At 52.4% G+C, this 15,461-nt stretch overlaps 1 protein-coding gene across 1 annotated transcript in view; it reads left to right on the forward strand.

Annotated features, from left to right (window-relative positions):
* The window catches only part of ADCY3 (adenylate cyclase 3), a 122,139-nt gene that overhangs the window by 40,538 nt on the left and 66,140 nt on the right, over window positions 1-15,461 (forward strand). The window contains exon 3 of the mRNA XM_011972700.1: window positions 11,071-11,220. Coding sequence (XP_011828090.1) covers window positions 11,071-11,220 — 150 coding nt within the window. The remainder of the gene's footprint in view (window positions 1-11,070; window positions 11,221-15,461) is intronic.

Below are 15,461 nucleotides of genomic sequence, written 5' to 3' on the forward strand. Positions count from 1 at the left end.
AGCAAAAGCACGGAGCCCTTTCATTCCTGCCTCACTTAGTATTGGCCGTCAGTTAGAGATCGGTTTGAATTTTCTTTATCATCCAGAATCTATATGTTCAAATATATGTGAAAGCTCTGTGTTTTCAGAACGTGTGAAAACTGCAACTGAGTGTGGCCAGCCCAAGCTTTCCTCCCTCGTGGGGGCCTTTGCTGACTTCTCCCCTCTCCCCCAGAATCAAGCTGCTCATCCTCTGTTCACTGCTAGTTTTTTTTAAGAGTCTCTTTGTGTTGCCCAGGTCCAGGCTGGAGGACAGTGGTGAGATCTCAGCTCACTGCAACCTCCAACTCCTGGGTTGAAGCGATTCTCCTGCCTCAGCCTCCCAAGTAACTGGGACTACAGGTGCCTGCCACCATGCCCAGCTAATTTTTTATTTTTAGTAGAGATGGGGTTTCACTATGTTGGCCAGGCTGGTCTTGAATTCCTGACCTCGTGGTCTGCCCGCCTCTGCCTCCCAAAGTTACAGGCTTGAGCCACTGTGCCCGGCCTTTTTTTTTTTTTTTTTTGAGACAGTCTCACTCCATCACCCAGGCTAAATGGAGTACAGTGGTGTGATCTTGGCTCACTGCAACCTCTGCCTCCCGGGCTCAAGCAGTTGTGCCTCAGCCTCCCGAATAACTGGGACTACAGGCGTGTGCCACTGTATACCCGGCTAATTTTTGTATTAGTAGAGATGGGGTTTCACCAAGTTGCCCAGGCTGGTCTCAAACTCCTGACCTCAAGTGATCCACCCGCCTCGGCCTCCCAAAGTGCTGGGATTACAGGCGTGAGCCGCTGCACCAGGCCACTGCTAGCTTCTTTACTGCCAGTAGAGTCAGCTCCTTCAGGTAATTTTATAATCTTCAGGGCCCAGTGTGGGGCCTGCCACTCACCAGAGTACTCAATAGGGTTGAACTGACCTCTTTCTAAAAAGACCTGAGACCAAACATGATTTGGTGTTAAAATAGGCTTCTTTAAATAGAATTGGGATTATTTGGCCTGGAGAAAGAGACCAAGGTGACTAAATAATAAGGTCACATCAATAAGAGAAGACAGGAAATGCTGTGAGCAGGTGTTAGTGTGTCTAGTAAAGCAGCAAGAGGAGTGGGAGCTTTTGAGGAGTTTTGTGGTTCTCAGTCATCTGCGGTAACAGCTCCTGAGGAGAATCTGACAAGAGCAATGGACTTGCTTCCCAGAGACAGGCAAAGTGTGATTTCTCCCCTACTGTTAGGGGCTCACCAGCTCCTCCAAAGCCCAGTCCAAGTGAGTAATCCCTGGGTTAGGATAAGATGGCTACCTCTGAGCTGTCCATTCCTGCATGGAAATGGGGAGGTTGGCCAGATGGCCTTCTCTGGCTTTGACCATCTACACCCCTGAAACGTGGGCCTTCTGGGTGGGTGCACTGATCAGGCTGCTGTGTCTTTACATTCAGTAAGTATCAGGAGCATTCTCCTCTTAGCCCACAAACTCTACAATTGACATAAAAATAAATCTACTTGTTCACACCATTGCTTCAGAGTTCATTGTTCTCCAGTAGAAAAGGTTAAGAGGAAGTTCATTGTGAACACTTGGGAATCAAAAAGGAAGAAGGCGTTGTTCCAGGCCAGGGTTTCTCAGCATTGGCTCCATTGACATTTGGGGCTGGATAGTGTTTTGTGGTAGGGGCTGCCCTGTGCAGTGTAAGATGTTCAGCAGCATCCCTGGCCTCCACCCACTAGAGGCCAGTAACACCCGCCCTCCTAATCATGACTGTCAAAAATGTCTCCAGACACACTGCGGAATGGCCTTGGTGGTGGGCGGATCACCTGTGGTTGAGAACCACTTCTCTATATTTATCTTCATTTTGGCTTCCTTATCAAGGGGGAACACTTCAGTGGAGAATGAACTGTTGTTTCAACTTCTTTTTACCACTGTAGCTGTTCACACAGCTCACATTTGCTGTGTCCCAACAGCTGTGCAAGGCCCTGGGGCTACAATGTAAGTGACGCACCTGACCTCAGGTACTTACTGTATCCTCTTGGGAGATACACACAGATGCATCGGGAGCTGCACTGAGGGAAGGCTGTGCCTCGTGCTGTAGGGGTCTTCCTTGCACTGCTAGTGTCTTCTCCACCCAGAATGCCTTTCCTTCCAGCCTCTCCCGTGGCTGGGTCTTGCTTGGCGTTCACTTCTCAGTTGAAATGACACTACTTCTGGGAGACCTGTCCTAACGTCGGTGTTAGCTATTTTCACCTAATGCTGCGTAACAGCCCAGAACTCGGTGGCTCATGCCATTCCTCACTCCCACATCTGTGGGTCGGCTGGGGTGGGGCTGATCTGGTCTGGGCTCACATGGCTTTGGCTCTAAGCTGCAGCTTGGGATCAGTTCTGCTGTATCAGTTTCTTGTTCTGTTGTACTAGTGAGGTTCTTGGTGTGTGGTGTTCTGGTGATAGCAGAAGCACAAGAGGAAACGCTAGCCCTCACGTGCATTTCGGAATCTGCTGCTGTTATAGATGCTGACATCCTTTTGGTCAAAGCAAATCACATGGTCAAAGCCAGCAGGAGGGAAGGAGACTTTTCTTTTTCTTTTTTTTTTTTTTTTTCTTGAGACGGAGTCTCGCTCTGTTACCCAGGCTGCAGTGCAGTGACGCTATCTTGGCTCACTGCAACCTCCACCTCCTGGGTTCAAGCGATTCTCCTGCCTCAACCTCCCGAGTACCTGGGATTACAGGTGCCTACCACCACACCCAGCTAATTTTTGTACTTTTAGTAGAGATGGGTTTCACCATGTTGGCCAGGCTGGTCTCGAACTCCTGACCTCGGGTGATCCACCTGCCTTGGCCTTCCAAAGTGCTGGGATTACAGGCGTGAGCCACCGCACCCAGCCAGAAGGAGACTTATACTCTGCAAGGATGTGGCTCTATGATGCTTCTGCAGGGAAGTGAAGAACTAGGGCCAGTTGTCTTCCTCAGACCTCATCTAAAGCAGCTACCTAGTCACTTTCTAGCATTTTTATTCTGAGCTCTGATACTCCTACATTTGAATTATTATTTCTGCTAAGTGCTTGATAAGGGTAAGGTCACAGACTCGTCATAACATGTGGACCTCCACAGGCAGCAGGGGCAGGCTGTTTTGTTTGGAGCCTTGGATCCCTGAAATAGCACATCTTGTAGGGAGGACTGGAGAGAGGCCCATTGTGATTGGAGGGAGGGGAGCCCGTTGAGGAGCAACCAGAGTCAAGACCTTAGCGCCTGGGGCCAAGGCCGCCATGTTCCGTGTCTCCAGGGAAGCCATCATGATAGGTCTGTGTAGTGGTGCCCCTGGCTGTGCGCAACCTGAGAAGCTGTTCTGGCTGCCTGGCAGATCATGAGGGACCTTGCATGACACTTTAGGTTGGCTAGATGCCTATTCTGGAAGCCCTCTTTGTTTTGGAAGAGGGTAGACATTGAGCATCTCTTAACCAAAGGCGTGCACAAGTTATAAGCAGAAAGCTTCTGGAGGCCCCTTTGTTTTGAGGCACATGGTAGAAACTTGGCAGATACACAGCTTGGAAGGGCATGGCAGCAGCGCCTCAGGCTTGAGCCTTGTATTGTGTTGATTAAGGTTGTATTTATTGGAGAGCCCAGAATCTCTCTTGGTGCAACCATGCTTAGAATTTGCCCAAGGCACCATGGGAGAGTCACCCACTGTCTGCAGACCTTATGCCTCCTCCTTCCCACCTGCCCAGATGTTCCAGGTCCTGACTGGATCCCTAGCTCTTGGGGAGCCCCCTGTGCCCCGGCTGTAGCCCCGCCTTGGCAGACACCCATCCCAGTTCAGCTAAGGAGATAGTAATGAGGGAGGGGAGCCCTGGCTCCTGGGGGGAAGGAGGTCTGGGTTTTGGTCTCAGCACTGCTGGGAGACTGGGGGCTTAGAAGCTTATTTCTCTGACTTTAAGTCTCTTTTGCAAAATGAGAATAAGAAAACTCTGTCCTTTTGTCGTGAGAAACAAATAGGATGATGAACATGAAGGCTCTTGTAAAACGTCCTCAAAGTATTATTATTAGGCACTAATTTGCCTTCTGAGGAAGTAAAGAAAAAGTCATGGAAGTGTATTTTGTGCCAAGCCCTGTGTGAGGTGTGTGCAGTCTTTCTGTCTTAGCGGAACAGCCTGCGGGGTTACTGCAAGGGCGAGGAGCCAAGTCAGAGAGGCCAGGCGACTTGCTCCAGGGCACACAGCCTGTGGGCGGCCGTGTGTAGGTCTATGTGACTGCAAGGCCTGACCTCTTCCCGCCCCTCCATCTACCAGTTGTCGCCTGCGACTTCCTGTGGGCCACAGGCCTGGGCGCTGGGGAGCCAGCAGGGAAACAACCCGTGTCCCAGCTGCCTGGAGCTTGCTTTCCAGTCGACGAGGCAAAGGAGTAAGGACAGAGAAGGGCAAGTGCAGAACATTCAGTGCTGGGCCTCGAAGCAGGACTTGAGAGTGAGTAGGGGTGGGCTGGGAAGGCCTCTGAGGGGTGGGGACATTTCATAGGGACTTAAGGAGCCACTGCAGCAGCCTCTACAGAGGTCTACAGCGAGAGTGGCCCCCGAGGTGGGACCCATCTGTGCTGTGGCGGCCTCACAGGCTCTGGCTGGGCCTCCTTGGGTGGGAGAAGGCTGGTTGCCTTTGGAGGACCACCTCCCCTCCTTCTTTCTCCCCCATGGTTGCTAGGAGACTTTTTCCCAAAGCATCTGAGTAAGTTTTAATGACGAGGCTCCCGTGTGGCTGGCCTCCAGCCGCAGAACGTCATAGGGCTCTGTGGGCAACACGGGCACTGCACCCTGAGCAGCTTTCTCTCGCTCAGCTTCTTCTCCACAGTTCCAGAGTATTCTGGAATCTTCAGGCTAGAATGAGCTTATAGGAAGAGATTGGTTTGGGCAAGAGAGCCACCAAACCGCCTCCAGTGGGGTGACTTCCACCCGACAGTCCCACTTAGAGCAGCGCTATTTCCCTACGGGTTGTTAGCAAACGTGCTGGATCTCGCAATGCGTAAACTTCCCGGAGGGAGGATTTTGTAAAGGAGTGTTCTCATGGTTGCATTCTGAGCCAGGATATTAGAAACAGTTTGTCAGGCTGTCATGGGTTAGATGATGCTTTAGTCTGAGTGTTTGTCCATTTGGGAGATGCATTTTATTATTTTAAAAATGTTGTATATTTTAAAAAGTGGAACAATTCTTTTGAAATAAGTAGTTATTTCCAGGAAAACTTTAGAATTAAGGAAACTTGTAAAAAGATCTACAAATAGAGACCCCCGTGGCTGCGCACCTGTCACCACAGAGCCTGATGGTGCTGTGCAGTCTAAAGGGGTCACGGGGCAAGAAGAGGCGACTTTGGTCATGTCCAGAGCAGGCTTCTCAACCTCAAGGGTTTGGCGAGTCGTCCCAGGACCCAGGGCTGGGCAGTGCAGCCAGCTGCCGGGTACAGCTGTTGCCCCTGGGCCCAGGAGCAAGGGTTTGAGCGCCAGCTCTCTCTCCCCAGGCCAAGGAACCTCTTCCCTCTGTCTGGTGGTCAGATGGTGCCTGTGTGTGCAGAACCCTGAGCGGGAGCCCTGGGAATAAGTTGTTCTTCATGATTCCAGAGAGGGAGGCGTCTCCTGTGTGCCACTCACCCAGTGTGGTGTCTGAGCTGCTCTTTGTGTTTCAGAGAGACCCCCCCCATCTTTCTTTAATGCGCACGTCTTCGTGAAGCCGTCCTCAGCATCACCCCGATTGGATGTGATCTCCCCAACTGTTCACACCTCTCTTCCTGCCTCTTGGTCCGCTCTGTCTGATGTTCTAGATCACTCCCAAAATGCACCCTGTCTGCTGTCCTCAGGGGAGTGATCGAGCCTCGTTCCTCTGGCTGGAGTGGATTGGGGTAGGTCGGGATGTTCACTGGAAGGCTAGAAGCAGCGAAGCTGGGTCCCAGGAAGGACCTGGGGCCGGAAGGTCGTGTTTACTGATGGCTTCTGCTCCACTCGCCTGCTGACCAGAGGCTGAAGCGGGGAGGAGTGGGCGGTGAGTCTGTGAGTGTAGAGTCGTAACCCACATCTGTGCCGCCCAACAGCGTGAGGCTTCCTGGGTGCCTAGGGCTGGATGGGGCCAGGATGGGCTGAGGACACAGACGTGAGGACAGTGCCTGTCTTCCCGCACACGGTGGCAGGGCCATGTGTGGGGGACATGGGGGAGGAGAGGGGCTGCCTTGGGTGCAGCAGTACAGGTGACAGAGCAGATGGGAGGTCTCTGCAGGGCTCCCAGGTGGACAGGAGCCTGCCAAGCGGGCCAGATGGGGTGGAATGGGGTGAGGGGTTTGCAAAGTGGTGGGTATGGGGAAGGCTGCCCTGGAGTGAGAAGAGTTCTAAAAAGGAAGGTCTCTTCTCACTCTTACCTTGGAGTGGGAGCACCGGAAAATTAATCCCAGATCAGCAGAGCTCAAGGCCTGGTGCAGAGAAACCCATGTGTCATGGTGACGTGAAAGACCTATTTCAGATTCTCCCTAGGGTTCAAGTTTTCCCCAGAGGCAGAATTTTTTCCTGGGTCTTCAGTTCTTCACCTGTAATGAGAGGCGATCCTGAGGGATGTGTTTTAGAGGAGTGGCAGCTGCCCTGCTTACCCAGCATCAAGTCCTTCCTGCAGCCACACCTGCCTGGCCCTTGGGGACAGGGACAGTGTCACGCCACCATCCTTCCCAGGGCCCCACCCACAGCTGAAGGAGTGAAACTTACTTTTTACAGACATATTTTGAGGGGCACATTCATTTTGCTAAGTGAGATACACATTTATAAATATGAAGCAGGAAATTTCTGAATCTTGATAGCTTAGAGATCGTGGCCACCACTGTATGTGGAAGCCATGGAAACTCTGCACGTGTTGTTTCAGATTTAAAATGCATGCAGCTCACACCTAAATGCTATAGGGCTGGTATCTTCATGACCATCTACATTTCAGTTTAAAAAAATCGCTAGGCCCGGTGTGGTGGCTCACACCTGTAGTCCCATTGTTTTGGGCAACTGAGGCAGGAGGATCACCTGAGCCCAGGAGTTCAAGACCAGCCTGGGCAATATAGCAAGACCCCATCTCTACAAAGAATAAAATTAGCTGGGACTAGTGGCGTGTGACTGTAATCTCAGCTACTCAAGAGGCTGAGGTGGGAGGCTCGCTTGAGCTCAGGAGTTTGAGGCTGTGGTGAGCCTTGATTGTGCCACTGCAGTGCAGCCTGGGCAACAGTAAGACCCTGTCTCTATCTGCACCGCATGCCCCCCGGCCCCCCCCCCCAAAAAAAGTCCACTCCTTTCTGGGAAAAGATGGGGTTGTGAAATATGTAAATAAGTTGAGGAGTGCTTTAGAGAGGGGTTTTGAACCACAGAATAATGAGATTTGAATGCGGGAGATCTCACCCTCTAGTTTTAACACCTTGTTTAGTCTCAATTCCCTCTGTAAAACCAGAGTGACATCATCTGCCTCAGCACTGGCTGTAAAGTTAGAGGAGATGAGGCTGACAAAGTGCGTGCCTGTGTCTAGGACTTAATGTTGTGATGCTGAGGTGAGGAAACTGAGGCCAGGAGGGGGACTCCCTGCCCAGGCTGCATGTCAGTGTCGCCTGGGAGCATTGCTGCCACCGTCGCCTCCCGCCCGCTGCGTGAGCGCCCCAGGGTGCTGCCGTCTTCCCAGGTGACTGTGCCGCCCTCGCCTCCCGCCCACTACGTGAGCCCCCCGGGGTGCTGCCATCTTCCCAGGTGACCGTGTTGGGAGCCTCTGCCACCACCAGCACAGCACCTCCGGCTCACTCTGGAATCTTCTCTCTCAAAGTTGGCTCCTACTTCCGGCTTGAGGTTTTCTGGGCTTGGCAGCATCACCCGATGGGATTTGTGGCCTGGCCCTGGAGGCTGTGAGTTGGCCTGTAGGGCTGTGACTGAGCCTCCCACCAGCTACACCCATGGGGGGCCGGCGGAGGGGTGTTGGGGGTTGCCAAGTTCCTTGCAGGCCTTGTAGCCATGACTTTGGGAGAGAGGGACCATGGGGATAGAACAGGGGGGCAGCGCCCCAGGGGGTCCTCCTCCTCAGTTGAAGTAAGTTGAGAGAATTGGGGTGCTCTAGGAAACCCAAGACCTGGCACTCATGGAATTTTCTAGTAACAGTGAGCTCCCTGGGAGGCAAGGAGGGAGTTCCCTGGCAGGGATGGGACCTGCAAACCCATGTCCCTGCAGCCAGCCTTACTGGAGCCAGAAGGGAACTGTGAGTGCAGGTTGGCAAGGGGAGGCCTCTGTGACTCGGGGGAGGCTCAGGAACTGGAGCCAGCCTGACTCTCTGGCCAATCTGGGAGCTGGCCACCTCTCCTTCCCTCCAGCCTCCTTCCCGGCTGGGCCTCTGTGGGTCAGGTCTTCTGGCCTTGCTTTTCCCCTCGGAAGTGAGGCGGACAAAGACCAGACAGTGTCAGGGCTGGAGGGAGCTTTGAGGGGAGCTGATTCTCAGCTCACCGATGAAACTGGAGCTCCGAGTAGCAATTGGACCTGGAAAGTTGCCCAGCTGGTGAGGGGCAGGGTCAGAGTCCAGGGTTCCCCCCGAATTTATGTCCCCTATTGTATGTACCTACAAGTGGAGTGAAAAAGTGGATTTTATTTTTAAAAACTTGCAGATCAGTGAAAGAAATACTGTCCTGCATAGAGGGTCACCAGGCATGAGCCAAGCCTGACGCTGCTTCCAGCTTGGGTCATAATCTTCGGTGATTGGTGTGGAGTTTTTCTGAGATAGTTGTTCTGGTGGTCTGCACAGCAGGCCTTAGGTGGACAACTGGGGGGATAATGACTAACTCCTTGCACAAGCTCAACACTGCTCACTCGATAGAGCCTGTCCCATCTGTCCCTGTGAGATGGCCAGGTGGGGCATGTCCATTGGAAGCAACAAGACCCAGGAGTGCAGAGTTCTTTCCTTGGCCCAGTGTGACACTCAAATGGTTGTGGCACCAGGGCAGCCTGCCTTGTGTGGGGCCCTTGGTGCAGGGTCGCCTGCCTACCCTGGCAGTGCGGGGCCCGGGTGCTTGGTGCGGGGTCACCGACCCTGGCAGTCTGGAGCCCAGATACTCGCTTCCCGGTTGGCCTCCACCTCCCTGTGCGGCTTACCCTTTGGCCTCCAGGACGCAGAGCGCTGAGAGCCCAGGAGACCCTCAGCCCTAGACACTGATATATGGCCTGGTGAGGAAGCCTGACCTTGTCACCCAGCTCTCCTGGCTTCTGGAATCGTGAGCTTGGGGGCAGGCAGACTTCCAAGGCCACACAGCCCCTGCCGGAGAGCGGTCTCTGGGCTGGTGGAGGCGGTCTGGAGCTCAGCACAGTCTGTGGGTTTTGCTTTGACTCCTTCAACTCATGTTGGCAGCTTTTTGGCCAATCAGGTGTTGACTGAGTGGCCTGAGGCCATGTGGTACTGACCACTCAGACAGGGGCGGGTTGTCCTGCCCCAGCAGACTTGCCCCACAAATGGGGTAGGCGACTGGGGCTGCTAAGACCCAAGAGGTCAACAGGTCATTACGGGCTGGAACCAGACGCCAGCAGAGCTTGGGAATCTACACCTGGTGACTTGCTGACCAGCACTGAGACTCGCCTGACCTCCTGATTCATGACGCAGCGGGCCCTTGTTGAGTGCCACAGAGGCTGCAGGAACATTCTGCCGGGTGTGGTGGTGGTTGATCCTCAGGGCAAGTATTGATCAGCTCTAATGAAACACAACAGAGTTCAGAGAGGATATGGCATAACCAAGAGAACCGAGAAAATTCATGTCACAACCAGCCTCCCTTGTTGTCTGTTAGACCATCTTGTTTAAAAATTAAAAATTGACTTCCTGCCTTTTTCACCTACCCCAGAATCCATTCTACTCCATGAGGCTAACCTTTTCTCCCCTGAGGGCCAGAAACTGAGAAATTCTTCTACTTCTCTTCCCATCCCATTTCTCAACTCCAAACTCAGTTCCCAGAAACCACACCTAGCAGACAGGCATCTGGAAACCAGGGCTGGGAGGGTGGCCACAGCCTTGGGGGAAGGGCGTGGAGCTGGCGCCAGGGAAGCTGCAGGAGCCAGACCAGGAAAGAGGCCTTGCTTGAAAAGACTTACTGAGGCCAGTGGTGTTGGAGAAGTAGGAAGGATTAGCACTTGGTCCAGACATGTTGGGGCCCAGTCATGGCCAAAGATCGGAGTAGCAGCAGCCAGTCCTGGACGCCAGGCAGGGTTGGGATGTTCAGATCTGTACCCAAGGTTACCCCAGCAGACCATCAGATCTGCAGTCCCTACAGCCTATGGAAGTGGGCCAGGACACCTGGGGCATCTTCAGGGTGCCAGGGATGGGGAATGGGCACTTGATACCCCAGAAGCCTTTTGAGCCAGGGCACTGACCTCACAGGCAGTGGGGGAGACCTCAAGTCCCAGGATACCCCCACAGTAACTTGAGACCTGAGTATTGGTACGGGGCACCCCTCACCTGCTGGCAGGTGGGGTTGCCTGAGAGGATACCTGTGAATCCCAGAAAACTAGAAACCTGTGACACATGTGTAGGGTAAACATTGTGACTACCAAATCAGCCTGGGACCTCTTCAGGGGTCCTGCAGCATCCCAAACCATCTGAGCTTTTAGGATTACACAGTCCTGCTCAGTGGGACCCGGGATTTGTGCACCCTCCTTCCTGACAAATCGGCACAGTGCTGCTTGAGCAAATGCGTGAAGGAATGAATGGGTGGCAAAGGGTCTGCTCAGTCCTCACAGCTGGAGGTACTGGCCAGCCTTGCTTTGTTGGGAAGCTGGAGGGGGAACCACAGCCCCTCAGCCAGCCTCGAACGCCCGCACCGTGCCCCTCGTGGAACCTTTGAGCCTTTCAGGCCTTGAGCCATGCTCCTGGGTGGACCACCCATCCATGGTACATGTGGTGGTGTCTGAGGCTCTGGGGTCCAAGGCTCTGCTGGGCCCCTCCCTGGACATTGGGCAACTTGAGGTTTGATTTTGGTCACCACCCACCCCACCTCCTCCATCCCCTTTTCTGAAGACATGCCTTCACCCCTGGCCTTTTCTCTCTTCTTCCTTGGGGTGCAGATCCTGGCCAACGTCTTCCTCTACCTGTGCGCCATCGCCGTGGGCATCATGTCCTACTACATGGCTGACCGCAAGCACCGCAAGGCCTTCCTGGAGGCCCGCCAGTCGCTGGAGGTGAAGATGAACCTGGAAGAGCAGAGCCAGCAGCAGGTGAGGCTCTCGGGAGGCCTCTGGCCTGGAGCTTGGGCTCAGGGACTGTGGCCTTGTCAGAAGGAGAGGAATCAGAGTGGCAGCCCCTGGCTCCGTGGGGCTTGGCGTTCATCTGCCCTGTTCAGGTGTTTGCTTCTGAACTTGGCCTTCTGGGCTTCTCGCCATTAGAGGGCAGCTTCTGAGCTTCAGGGAGCCTCTCACTCCTAAATCTGCTTCTGCTTGACCCGGATCTCTCCTCGTCTGCCTTCCTGCTCTTTGCTTTGTTTTGCTTCTGTAATGTAAAACTTTTCCATTTAAAGAAATGCATCGCCCAAGCAGCCAGCTATGACTTCCTGCATTCCTTTCTCCGATGACCTTCTCGGGACCAAGGTCAGGGTCAGGGGCATCATGGGCATCCCTTCACGTCATGCCTCCCCCGCCGCTCTTGCTGGTCCAACCGCAGATCACCCTGTGCACCTGCTCATGCCGTGGGTGGGGCCTCGACCCATCCTGCGGCCTCAGGGCCCTGCTGGGTGAAGTGTGTCAGCCTCACGCCCCCACCCAGGGGAGCTCCTCCCTCCCTTACCTTCCCATCTGAGGTCACTGCTGAAGAAGGAAAACTAGTCTGTTCCTCGGGGATGCCCCTGTTTACATTCTCCATCTGGAGAGAGGCCTGGCTGTCCCTGCCTCGGTTTCCTGGCTTTCCTCCAGTCTCTTCCATGGCCGAACCATCCTCCCAGTTCTCATGTCACTCAGGCTGTTACATAGTTGGGCCTGGATTCATCTCACATGCTTTTTGAAGGTCTTCAGAAATTACATCCACCAATTTCCTGTTATCCATAGGTTGATTTCCCTTCAAAAACAAGCTCTCAATAGGTTGACACTATGAGAACTTGTTTGACACTATGAGAGGTTCTGCTCTGGGAACCACATTGTTTGTGTTCAGGAGGCTCTGTGTGCTCCTGATGCACTGAAACTGCTGTTTCATAGGTGGTGCCACTCAGGTGGACAGCGCCTTGGTTTCGGGGGCCACTCTGGAGCCCTTGGCTTCCAGGAGCCCCACTGTCGGGCCTCACATTCTCTAGACAGTGCTGTTCCGAGGCACACACTAAGTCATTTAGCTGATGGGTCCCCGATTTCACCATCCTGGGGATGTTTTTTTTCCCTCCCCATTTACCAATCTCATTCCTTTCAGAAGGCCCCCATAGGAGGGGATTTTCTTAGTAGCCCATCATATTCCCCCCTTCCCCTGGGCCCTGTGACCTGTGGTTATTGAGGAGCTGCTGTGGCCTGTGCATATTTAAAGAATCTTCCTTTCCTGGCTTGTAAAGCCCCTTGAAAGGCATTCTTTAATTTCTGTTTTTTTTTATACTGTCTCATTTCTTGTTTGTATCTGATCTCGCACTGTGGCGGCATCCCTCTGGGTTCTCTACACTTAAAAAAAAAAAAAAAAAAATGCACGTGTCACCACCTAGCTAGGCGAGCGTTCTTTTTATATAACATTTGTGCAGTTTTCAGCGTGTCTGTCTGCATCGCTCTTATCTGTCTCATATTGTACAATCTAGGACATCTTAAGTCACACTGAACGGTCATGTGGGGGCCCCTGGTGTGATGAGGAAGGCCCTGTGTCTCACCCTGGAGCTGTTCTCTTGCAGATAATTTAGATAAGTTACCCACCCTGCAGAGCCTCACTTTTCCTCATCTGCAAAGTGGAGGTATTGACATTTGTCTTGTAGGTTTCTTGAGGGTCAAATGAGAAACCCAGAACTGCTTTGTAACCCGTAGAGCTTGTTAGAGGTAGGCCGAGTGCACGGGGCCATGAGGCCTGCTTTCTAACGCCCAGGGCCATATGCTCCCTCTGGGCAGGGTCAGCGCAGGGAGCCTGGGCACCAGCAGAGAGGGTCATCCCTGGGTGACCCGGGGCTCCTGAGGGTGCTAGCAGCCTGCCTGGGCCACACTGGTGCTTCTCTGCACTGCCTGCCCACGCTGCATGGGCAGAGCAGACATTGGCCCCGGGACGGACAGGTCCAGGTTAGGTGGAAGGGAGGTGCAGAGGTGTGGGGGGAGTTGAGGGGTAAGGTGCATCCTCAGGCCTAGCTGGGCACACAGCCGGGGCCTATAATTCTCCAAGTGGAATGAATTTGTCTAGCCCGGCTCTGTCCTGAGTGAATGAGTTTGTCTAGCCAGGCTCTGTCCTGAGTGAATGAATTTGTCTAGCCAGGCTCTGTCCTGAGTGAATGAATTTGTCTAGCCAGGCTCTGTCCTGAGTGTGGCCTTGGGCTCGTTGCTGCCCCTCTTTGGCCTTCAGTATCCCCGTATGTAAAACCTTTGAGAGATTTTTTTTTTTTTTTTGAGACGGAGTCTTGGTCTTGTCACCCAGGCTAAAGTGCAATGGCACGATCTCGGCTCACTGCAACCTCCGCCTCCTGGGTTCAAGCGATTCTCCTGCCTCAGCTTCCCAAGTAGGTGGGATTACAGGCACCTGGCACCATGCCCGACTAATTTTTTTTTGTATTTTTAGTAGAGACGAGGTTTCACCATGTTGGCCAGGCTGGTCTCAAACTCCTGACCTCAGGTGATCCGCCCACCTTGGCCTCCCAAAGTGCTGGGATTACAGGTGTGAGCCGCCACGCCCTGCCGAGAGATTGTTTTAAGGGTAAGAAGGAACCTGTGTGAATTCCACTGGGATTGGTAAAGCACTGTTACCATCGGGAGGGTTGGGATTCTGCCCTCTGTGTGAGTGTCCATTTACCTATATTCTCCTTACGTCTTCTGTGACTGTTCAAGAGAGAAACCTGCCTGCCATTTTCCTTCCTTTCCATGCGCTTGACAGGGTTTGGTATTACGGTTATGCCCAACTCATTAAATAATTTGAGAAGTGTTCCCTCTTTCCAACCCCTGATAGTTTGAAGATAATTTGGGTTATTCCTTAAATTTAGAAGTCACGGCATGTGGCTGGCCTGTAGGTGTGGCCAGGCAGGTGGCTCTGCCTGTAATACCAGCACTTTGGGAGACAGACAGGAGGATCACTTGGGCCCAGGAGTTCAAGACCAGCCTGGGCAACAAAGCAAGACCCCATCTCTACAAAAAATGAAAAAATTAGCTGAGCCATGGTGGTGCATGCCTGTAGTCCCAGCTACTTGGGAGGCTGAGGTGGGAGGATCGCTTGAGCCCAGGAGGTTAAGGCTGCAGTGAGCCGTGACTGTGCCCCTGCACTCCAGCTTGGGCAACAAAGTGAGACCCTGTCTTTTTTTTTAAAAAAAAAAGCACTAATGAAGAAGTCCTGTGGGCCTGGAGTGTTCTTTAGGGGAAGATTCTGTTTCCATCACAGATAATAAGGTTGTTCAGATTTTGTATTTCCTTTTGTATAGGTTTTAGAGAGGTTTTTTCCCCCAGAAACATGTCCATTCAAATTTTCAAAATTTTGGCATAACATTCTTGATATTTTCTTTTTACCTTTTGTCTGAAATGTATAATGATGTTCCTTTTTTTTCATTACCGAAGATAATTTGTGCCTTTTTAAAATTTTTCTCAATCAGTCTTGCTAAGGCTTATTGTTTTAGCCTGTTCGGCGGACCACCTTTAGTCTTTGTTGCCTTCTTTGTACATTTCTTATCTCTTATTTATTTTTGAGACGGAGTCTTGCTCTGTCACCCAGGCTGGAGTGCAGTGGCGAGATCTCGGCTCACTGCAAGCTCCGCCTCCTAAGCTCACGCCATTCTCCAGCCTCAGCCTCCCAAGTAGCTGGGACTACAGGCGCCCACAACCGCACCCGGCTAATTTTTTGTATTTTTAGTAGAGACGGGGTTTCACCGTGGTCTCGATCTCCTGACCTTGTGATCCACCCGCCTCGGCCTCCCAAAGTGCTGGGATTACAGGCGTGAGCCACCGCGCCCGGCTACATTGAGCTTTGTCTCACAAGTTTTAATATGCCATATTTTCAATGTCATTTAATTTAAATATTTACTAATTTTCATTGAAATGCCTTTGATCCGTGGGCGATGTAGAAGTGCACTAAGTTCTAAACACTTGAGGATTTGTTTACAATTATGTTTTTTTTTAGCTTTATTCTGGTCAGAGAACATACTCTGATTTCAAGCCTTTGAAATTTGTTGGAACTTGATTTTTGGCCTAGCATGTGGTCAGTTTTGATGCACTTGAGAATAATGTGTATTCTGCCAAATCTGTCAAAATCTTTTAAAAATGAAATAATGTCGCCGGGCGCGGTGGCTCACTTCTGTAATCCCAGCACTTTGGGAGGC

The sequence above is a fragment of the Mandrillus leucophaeus genome, unplaced genomic scaffold (assembly GCF_000951045.1).
Source record: "Mandrillus leucophaeus isolate KB7577 unplaced genomic scaffold, Mleu.le_1.0 Scaffold13, whole genome shotgun sequence".
NCBI classification, from domain to species: domain Eukaryota; kingdom Metazoa; phylum Chordata; class Mammalia; order Primates; family Cercopithecidae; genus Mandrillus; species Mandrillus leucophaeus.